The sequence below is a fragment of the Montipora foliosa genome, chromosome 10, assembly GCF_036669935.1.
Source record: "Montipora foliosa isolate CH-2021 chromosome 10, ASM3666993v2, whole genome shotgun sequence".
NCBI classification, from domain to species: domain Eukaryota; kingdom Metazoa; phylum Cnidaria; class Anthozoa; order Scleractinia; family Acroporidae; genus Montipora; species Montipora foliosa.
Window position 1 is genome coordinate 14,591,600 of NC_090878.1, and position 9,917 is coordinate 14,601,516.

Genomic DNA, 9,917 nt, shown 5'->3' on the forward strand with positions numbered 1-9,917 from the left:
TTAAATGACTAAAGATTTGACAAAAAAAGTTCCGATTCGGAGTTTTTACCCCTTTTCAATTTGAACGGTAATGTTTCACTTAAATGCGCCGAGAGAGTTTTGGATCAATTTGAGCTGGTCATTTTTTATATTGTCGGGTGATGTATAAAATGCAAAGTACGTAGTCTACTGAGTTATTTATTCTCAATACTGTCAAGGTACTCATCATTCAGTTTCAACCTTTCCGGCATGTGAATATTATTACACTTTACTGTATGCAAATTCGTCACTTTCTTCAAATGATTTGTGCGAAAGTTTCTTTGCATAGTACATAATTAAACACAGCTCATAATTATGGCAGACGATAACCAGCCGTTATTTAATTAATTCTAGATCAACAGGGGGTGTCTGCGTGGAAAGTATTCGCGAAACTTCTTGCACAACATCTGCGCGGAGAAGGAACGTTTGTGATAAAGAATATATAACTTAAATTTTCGTAGTATAGCCAAGATATCGCTGACGTCACCTATTGTCATTAATATGCAAACCAGAGCCTCATTGGCTTTCGAAACAAAGGATCTTTTGTTCCTGTGGTTGTTAGTTACATTTGAATAACAAAAACAATGTTTGTAAACAGATGTCTTCCCTAGTATGCGATTCTTTGTGAATGCGATCATTGCAGTTAGAGCGGTTTTCAGTTGAGTGTCGAAAAACAAATACCAAAGTAATCATTACTTCGACCAATCGTAGGAGGTGGAAACAGCGCAATGAACCAATCCAAATTCGTGGTTTTGGCTTTCGTTGTCATTGGTTGATAAACTGGCGCGAGATTTTTAAACCAATCACCAAGCTTAGCAATAGGCCATCTCCGAGTTCATGTCTGCCTCCTCTTCAAAGCGAGTCTAAGTGCGAAGTTTTTCTTACGAAAATTAGTTTTCATTCATATGTAAAGTAGAACTAATTACCATCACAGTTAGACTCGCTTTGTAGAGGAGGCAGACATGAACTCGGAAATGGCCAATTGCAATCGCGTAACCACTTTTGACAGTAATTTGAAAACTGCTGTAATAAAGTAACTTGCGCAAAAAAGGCTTTAATGTAAGTAAATTTAGGAAATTAGGTCCCTGGATCTTTGCTCCGATGATTAAGGATTTAAATCATTGTGTTCCCTTCTATTGGAAGTTTGTAGATACAACTGCATCTGAAATTGTTCTTAAGGGTTGTGACAGCAATGGACAGGGTATAGTTGACAATGTACTAGTTGGTCATAAGAAAACAGAGTCCAGTTGAACTCTGACAAGTGCAAAGAATTTAGAATTAGCTTCTCTAAACAACCACCCTTATTTGATCCGCTTATTGTTTATGGGAAAGAATTAGAAGTTGTAAAATCAGCTAAGGTATTAGGTATTACAATAATTAGTGATTTATCATAGAATGATCACGTTGATAGTGTTAATAAGGGAATGTATTACCTAATTGAGCTAAAAGGTGCTAACGTTCCTCCAAAACATCTGTGCTTATTCTATGTAAGTTGTATCAGATCAGTCATCGATTATGGAATAATTAGCTTTTAATTTACAACTCTTAACCACTGTATTTTAAGAACGAATTTAAACGTTTAGAGAAGAGAGTTGTCTCTATTATTTTGCCAGATTGCGATTATCATACTGGGATCGAAAGATATGGGTTTAAAGGGATAGAAGATCAACATAACCATCTTTGTAGAAAGTTGTTTTCATCAATTGAGAATAACGAAGACAACAAACCTAGAGAACTTTTACCAGCAAGACATGAAAGCAGATATAACTTACGTAACAGCCATAAATATAAAGTTCTTCCTGTTCGCACCAGCCGAACAAGGAATTCGTTCATCCTGTCCATGTGTGGATGATTTATGAGCCCTTCCCACAACATGGGCAGCAACGATGTTTTCCTTGTCTCGGTTGGGGTTAGCAGCTACAAGACCGAAATTTTAGTTGAAAGTTTTAGTCATTCGCTGCTGCCAAGTTTCCTTTTGATTTGATTTTGATTTGTTATTTATTGTATGTAGTTCTAATTTTATTTACTGCGACGTATCACTTTCATGCAGGTAAAGGGATCGTTGATTCTTTTTAATTTCTTAATAATGTGAAAATAAGTACAGCTTTGTAATTTGCCCCACAAGTATTCTAGCGATATGGGATACTTTTCTAGCCGTTAACTTGGAACAACAATAAATCAAACACACAGTTGACAAGAGGATCATGAAGGGAGGGCGGCAATCCATTTTCCAGTTCAAATTTGGACGAAATCCCAGTCCCTGCCACTAAAATCATGATAACTCTCCTGCTATTACATGGCACATAATATCACTTTGAATGATGCAGTCGCCCGTTTCTCTACGTCACCTTCAGAGTCACTTTCATCATTATCATTACAAAATTCATCAACGTAAGTATCCTCACAAGTATCCTCCTCGGAGTCTTTGCCCTTTTCACTAGACCCACAACAATCGCTAGGCCCAGAGGTCTGTGCCTAACACATTTACCATGGCGCCTTGACCAATACGTCATCTGACCTTCTTCTTTTTGAGTGATTGAATTGGTTGCAGTGGGTTTAGGGAAGTCAATTCGTGCTAGTGAAGCCGTATTAGAGGTAGGGAGCTTTGAGGTTCGAAATCAGGTCTGTTAGCTTCAGCAAGGTCCTCACTCTCACATGGTAGTGACCGCATGAAATATTTGATATCAGGAATTTTTGAGCAGAACTAATGCCTGATGACCTCTGATGATACAAATCCCATTCGCACCAAGGACTCTTTCTCGATAATATTCCCAGTAACAAAAGCCCACAGTTCCCAGTAATCAAATCCCACCGAAAAATCGGGTCAATCCCAGCTCCCATTTTACTCCTTCATGACCCACAACAAAGTTTGCCGTTTTTGTAGAATTCCTAGTTGGTTCTCTGTAGTCGAACGTACTTGACTGATGTGTGATAAATACTAAAGGGTTTTCCCAGTCGACATCATCAACCTTCTATATTTCTGTCATGTAATGAAGCCACCAAGGAACAATGGTCAGTCGAGTTGGTATTTTATTGCAGAATGAGGTAGATTGTTAGATTAAGATTAGAGCATACTTTCTTACTTTATTTTATCACAAGACGTTTCGGGGCCCATAACGCAGGGAATTCAACTACGTTTGCTTAGCCAGTGACAAGAGCGTGAGCGAAAATGACGTAAGCTGTCAACATTTGAATTCTTCTGTTTGGGAAAGGAACCAGTTAATAGAAATAATAATAATAATCAAAACGAGAAGAAAAAGAAGAAAAAGAGCCACAGAGAATGACGAGTAAAAGAGAGAAGGACTAGGATATAATGATAATGATGATGATGATGATAATAATAATAATAATAATAATAATAATAATAATAATAATAATAGTGACGATATCGATGACGATAACGATGGAGATAACGATGACGATGAGAGCGGTAACAAAAATAACAATAACAATAATAATAATAATGATAATGATAATAATGATGACTATGATGATGATGATGATGATGACGATAACGATGATGATGACGATAACGATGGCGATAACGATGTCGATAATGTTGACGACGATGACGATGAGAGCGGTAATAATAATAATAATAATAATAATAATAATAATAATAATAATAATAATTGGAAAATTCACTAAATAGCCTAAAAAATCCTACCTATCTAAACTAAATAACCTAATGACCAAAACACGGTTCGGTTCTCAGCCCAGATGTTTCAGATGGCTCGGAATCCATACTGATAATGATCATAATAAAGATGATGATGATGATGATGATAAAGGTAATAATAATAATAATAATAATAATAATAATAATAATAATAATAATAATAATTGGAAATTCACTAAATAGCCTAAAAAATCCTACCTATCTAAACTAAATAACCTAATGACCAAAACCCGGTTCGGACCAAAACCCGGTTTCAGATGGCTTGGAATCCATACTGATAATGATCACGATGACGATGATGATAACGGTAATAATAATGATAAGAATGATGATAATAATGATTATAATGATAATAATAATAATAATTATAATAATAATAATAATGATGACGACCACGAAGACGACGACGACGACAACGATGATGACAGCAGTAATAAAAATAATAATAACCATAATCATAATGATAATTGCTAAATTCACTAAATAGCCTAAAAAACCCTACCTATCTAAACTAAATAACCAAAGGATCCGTTCTCAGCCTTGATGTTCCAGATGGCTCGGGATCTTTACGTTTAACTGCTGATAATGTGAGGATGACGATGACAATGACGTCGACAAGGACGTCAATGACGATGATGATGATGATGATGATGATGATGATGATGATGATGATAATAATAAATAATAATAATAATAATAAAAATAATAATAATTATAAATAGAAGAAGAAGAATACTGGAAAATTTACTACATAGCGTATAAGTTAGCTAAATAAAATTTTAATAAGGTAAAGATAAAGACTCGGTTCCCTATTTTTTTTTCCTTTCCCTTTTCAATATGTCATCGGTCTTGCTTTCGCTCGATCCGCTTTTTTTTTTTTGAGCCCGTGTTACCTCTAAATTAAGTCGTCACTGTCAAATGCATGCGCGGTTCTTTCTGCATGAAAAAGAGTGGTTCTCGAAGCAGTACATGAAAATTGGTCATAGACCTCAATCATTAACCCGGGTTATGGGCCCCGTGCAGCAAATTCTTCAATTCTTTAAAAATGAAAATTGTTTTCAAATCTCCGATGTGAAAGTGCAATAAATGTTATGTTAGTGTCAATCAAATATATGGCTCAGAAAATATGGAGAAAACTGAAAAGCAGTGGCCAACTGCACACTCAAGTAGTAACAAATAACTTGATATTTACAGGTGAATCGACCAAGAAAAAACGTGGGACAAATGTCCCAATATATCGGTAACTTAAATAAATAACAATAAGAGGAATCAATAACTTTTTTTAGATACAAAAAATGCCTGAGCTTCTTAAAAATTAAGGCAGTTTACATGATGGTGATCCTTGGTGATCAACTTCTATAAAACGAAAAGGAAAAAAATAGAGGATATATTAGTAGGGAACATTTAAATCTCATAGTTGAGTCATTTAACTGAAAAGCTGTAAAAACCTAACCCTTTTCCAGTTCTGGTTGCTATCATGGCTTTCATTTGTTTATTTCTAAAAACTTTGTCGTGCTTTTTCGATCTCCTGCTCTGCGGCTTGACTGTTTTATTTAATTTTTTAAGAGAAGCACACTGCATCAGATCTTGTCAAAGCAAACATTACGTTCCAGCAAGGGTGTGAACAGCGAAAAACACCTACACAACAGTACGTGCAGGATATGACTTAGATCACGCATGACGCTGAGAATTGTAATTTTGGATTTAAACGTCAAATCCACGAGCCCCAAAATTACAATTCTCAGCGTCATGCAGGATTTTAGTCATATCCTGCACGTACTGTTGTGTAGGTGTTTTTCACTGTTCACACCCTTGCTGGAACGTAATGTGTGCTTTGTAAATAAGGTATAAAATAAGTTCCTTTTAACCATCCTGTTCAAACTCCCTGATGAAGTCTGCGTAATCAGACGAAACCGGTCGGAGAAGTAGTTGACAAGATCTGTTGCTGTGTGCTGCTTACTAGTCTTTATTTTTAAAAAAAATCTGAATGTCTTGTTCGTAAACGAGGCGAAAAACCTTGGTTTTCCAACAAGCCTAGTTTTAATGTCCCGCCCTCTTTATTATGACAAAAACCGTGACGCTTTCTTTCCTTTTATTCCCAAATAAATATTTCTTCAACTTGCATTTGTTAACTTTATTACTGCCTTTTCTGTCCGACTAGTTGAGTGATACTAAAACAATTAGACCCTTCGCCCTCGAGGGCCACGGCTCAATAGCCCATTCGGCTTCGCCTCATGGGCTATTGATCCGTGACCCTTGCGGGCTACAGGTCTAATTGTTAAATAACACTAATAAGAATATGAATATTTTGCGCTCTACAATCTCACCTGAAATACTTGTAAGCTGCATACATCGCCAGGGCGACACCCGCGCAACCGGCAGCGATTTTTAACGATTTTTTTACTGTTTTCCAGTTGCCTTCATCGGTCGCCTCATCTTTGCCTTGCTGGGTCCGTTCTGTTTCTTCCCCGAAGCTTTCCTTTGTCCCTGCGTCATGATCAGCAACAATGTACTTGTTTGTCTTACTTGCGTTCTCTTCTTCACCTGCGACTTCAAGTGACCCATATTTCAAGCCTTCGCATTCGTTTTGCCTTTCCTCGTTATAATCGTCTATTTCGCGGAGTGCCTCTGCCATATCGTCCTCATCATCTGACATACTAATTAGCTCAGAGTCTAATACAGCATTCTCATCATTTTCTTTCCCATTTCCTTTCTCCTCTTCGTCTGTGATTTCGAAGCACACAGATCTCAAACTGTCGCCTAATGATTCGCTTCGGATTTCCTCATTATAAGTGTCTAGCTGGCTTAGTGTCTCGGCTATGTCGTTCTCATCATCTGAAATGCTAATTAGTTCAGACTCTAATACAGCATTCTCACCGTCTTCTTGCTCGAAAGCCAAATTGTGGAAACCGAGATATTCACTCTCATTAGCCTCTGTTTCTTTGAAATGACCATCAAGGAGGCCGTTTATTCCATCTAATTCAGAGTCAGTGTCGTCTTGCGATGAACGTTCATTAAACAGTGAGTCATCGTTGGTATCTGATGAATCTGATTCTTGCTTAGAGAACAAGCTGGAAAGTCCAGTGAGGTACTCTTCCTTTGAATCTTCTTCACTGGAGTCGTCTGGTTCTTCAAACGACGTGTCTTTACCTAAATCAGAAGAAAATCGAAAAAGCCGGGTTCAATCACGATCGAATTATATTATTGAATACAGCAAGCAAAAAAAAGGGAAGAAAAAGGGGGAAGGAATTGAGGAAATGTTTTGCTTACAACCAAAGCTCGGGTACTGCATGGTAGATTTTTTGAGGTAACAATGTTCATGTTTGTCTTGTTTGCGTTCTCTTTTTCTTCACTGCGATTTCGATTTTGATGCAGATTTCAAGCCTTCCCTTAATGATTCGTTTTGCCTTTTATCGTCTGTAATCGTCTAATTCGCTGAGTGACCCTGGTATGTCGTCATCATCATCTGACATAATAATTAGTTCAGACTCTAATACAGCATTCTTACCATCTTCTTGCTCGAAGGCCAAATTGTGGAAACCGAGATATTCACTCTCATTAGCCTCTGTTTCTTTGAAATGACCATCAAGGAGGCCGTTTATTCCATCTAATTCAGAGTCAGTGTCGTCTTGCGATGAATTTTCATTCAACGGTGAGTCATCGTTGGTATCTGATGAAACTGATTCTTGCTTAGAGAACAAGCTGGAAAGTCCAGTGAGGTACTCTTCCTTTGAATCTTCTTCACTGGAGTCGTCTAGTTCTTCAAATGACGTGTCTCCACCTAAATCAGAAGATAATCGAAAAAGGCGGGTTCAATCACGATCGAATTATATTATTGAATACAGCAAGCAAAAAAAGGGAAGAAAAAGGGGGAGGGAATTTAGGAAATGTTTTGCTTATCATGATTACAACCAAAGCCCGGGTACTGCATGGTAGATTTTTTGAGGTAACAATTTACTGTTTGTCTTATTTGCGTTCTCGTTTTCTTCACAGACTCTAATACAGCATTCTCACCATCTTCTTGCTCGAAGACCAAATTGTGGAAACCGAGATATTCACTCTCATTAGCCTCTGTTTCTTTGAAATGACCATCTAGGAGGCCGTTTATTCCATCTAATTCAGAGTCCGTGTCCTCTTCCGATGAACTTTCATTCAACAGTGAGTCATCGTTGGTATCTGATGAATCTGATTCTTGCTTAGAGAACAAGCTGGAAAGTCCAGTGAGGTACTCTTCCTTTGAATCTTCTTCACTGGAGTCGTCTGGTTCTTCAAATGACGTGTCTCCACCTAATCAGAAGATAATCGAAAAGCGGGTTCAATCACGATTAAATTATATTATTGAATACAGCAAGCAAAAAAAGGGAAGAAAAAGGGGGAAGGAATTTAGGAAATGTTTTGCTTATCATGATTACAACCAAAGCCCGGGTACTGCATGGTAGATTTTTTGCGGTAGCAATGTACTGTTTGTCTTATTTGCGTTCTCGTTTTCTTCACAGACTCTAATACAGCATCCTCACCATCTTCTTGCTCGAAGGCCAAACTGTGGAAACCGAGATATTCACTCTCATTAGCCTCTGTTTCTTTGAAATGACCATCAAGGAGGCCGTTTATTCCATCTAATTCAGAGTCAGTGTCGTCTTCCGATGAACTTTCATTCAACAGTGAGTCATCGTTGGCATCTGATGAAACTGATTCTTCCTCTGATTCTTCGTCAATGGAATCGTCTGGTTCTTCAAATGATGTGTCTTCACCTAGTCAGAATACAATTTAAAAAAAGCCGGGTTTAAACGCGATCGAATTTTATCATTGAATACAGCAAGCGCTGGACAAAGAGGGAGAAAGAAGGGACTAAGGATGAAGAAATGGTGGGCTTGCAACCAAAGCACAGATACTGCATGGTAGATTTCTTTTCAGGGAAAAAAATGGCGGCATTGCGTTCCCCAAGCAATCCCCTTTGGTTTCGGGCCAATCGGAGACATTGTTATCATCATGCCATTGTAATCGGCGTTTATTTAGCAGGCCGTCATCAATACCGTCAACTGATTGGCCAATTCCAATTGGAAGAGATAGACAATTCTGGATTGTATACATTACTCACTTGGTAAATTCTCCATAGTTTCCTTTTCATCCGTTGCTGGAGGAAATGTATCGATATTACGGATGCCGCGGTAAGTTGTTCTTTTAAAATGTGCGTTATTTTGGCTTTTGATCCAATGTTGTTCAGTCATTTTGAACAGGTAGGTGGTAACCCTGTAATTTCCTTGTGGAATTACAATTAACTCCTCAGTAGTTTCGTAGACGCTTCTGTGGTTTAAGGTTTCGATCATCAAATGTCTTTCCTTCTTGTGATAATCTCCCATATATGCTCCATTTTGAAATATCTTTGAAGATGACTTTTTGCCATAGCTTATGGTAATTTTTGTGATTCTTCTCGCGATGGTCTGCGGAAAGAAGTAAAGAAAATTTTCCTTTTAAACAAATCACCAATGGGACAATCCTCAACTGGCCTGCAAAGAATTAAAGGATGCTTTCTTTTCTCATTCAGAGGGCGGTGACAGGCGATACAGACATTCGCGCCAATAATTTTTGCGCATGGCTAATGGGTACGTAAAATTTGTTGCTTTTTTACGTCAGACAGTAAGCACTGACGGTGTAGGAAGTAAGTAACCATGGAATTGACGAGGGTTGCAAAGACCTTTGTACAGTTGTTAATTTTGTAAATGCTCGTTGATCCCTATTTTCCTGAGACAAATTACTTTCTTATTCCCACAATTTTATTAAAAGGAAAGTGTTATCACATGAAAGTAGAATATGGGCAACAACAGCACAAAAAGTCGACAAGATACTATTTTTTATCGTTATTTTCTTTGATTTTTAATTTGCAAAGACATACATACAGGGGCACCCAACGAATCTGTTCCTCACATTATCTGTTCCCCAAGGAATCTTGCTGGCTGGCAAAAATACAGGTGTTTCGATGAGCTGGCTGAGAAATTTTGTTATTGATAAAGTTTTAGTCTGGGAATTACTGACTTTTTCTAGCATTTCAACCCGAGCTGGCTGTAGAAACTCTGAAGACTGAGGACGACTAAAAAAAAAAAAAAAAGAACCCCTTCCCTCTCCCAGAGAGTAGTCACAAACATACGACGGCTGGTCATGGTCAGAGTGATTGTGCTAGCGGAAAAAACCTGTTTTGTCCCGGTTTTGTCGCTTTTGTTCG

The 9,917-nt window shown here is 37.7% G+C and overlaps 1 protein-coding gene across 1 annotated transcript; it reads right to left on the reverse strand.

The window, feature by feature from the left end:
- Positions 1-6,020: 6,020 nt before the first annotated feature.
- Positions 6,021-9,057, reverse strand: LOC137972550 (dentin sialophosphoprotein-like). The gene is made up of 5 exons (XM_068819298.1): positions 8,796-9,057; positions 8,110-8,448; positions 7,712-7,984; positions 7,206-7,478; positions 6,021-6,847 (listed from the first exon to the last, which is right to left on the reverse strand). Exons 1-5 carry the CDS (start codon positions 9,055-9,057, stop codon positions 6,021-6,023), a joined length of 1,974 nt encoding a protein of 657 aa, XP_068675399.1.
- Positions 9,058-9,917: the final 860 nt, after the last annotated feature.

Coding starts and splice junctions, on each gene's coding strand:
- LOC137972550 (XM_068819298.1), bottom strand. CDS start 9,057: ATGGGAGATTATCACAAGAAGGAAAGACATTTGATGATCGAAACCTTA. Junction 8,449..8,795: donor AACTATGGAGAATTTACCAA/GTGAGTAATGTA, acceptor TATTCTGACTAG/GTGAAGACACATCATTTGAA. Junction 6,848..7,205: donor GGCCTTCGAGCAAGAAGATG/GTAAGAATGCTG, acceptor CTTCTGATTTAG/GTAAAGACACGTCGTTTGAA.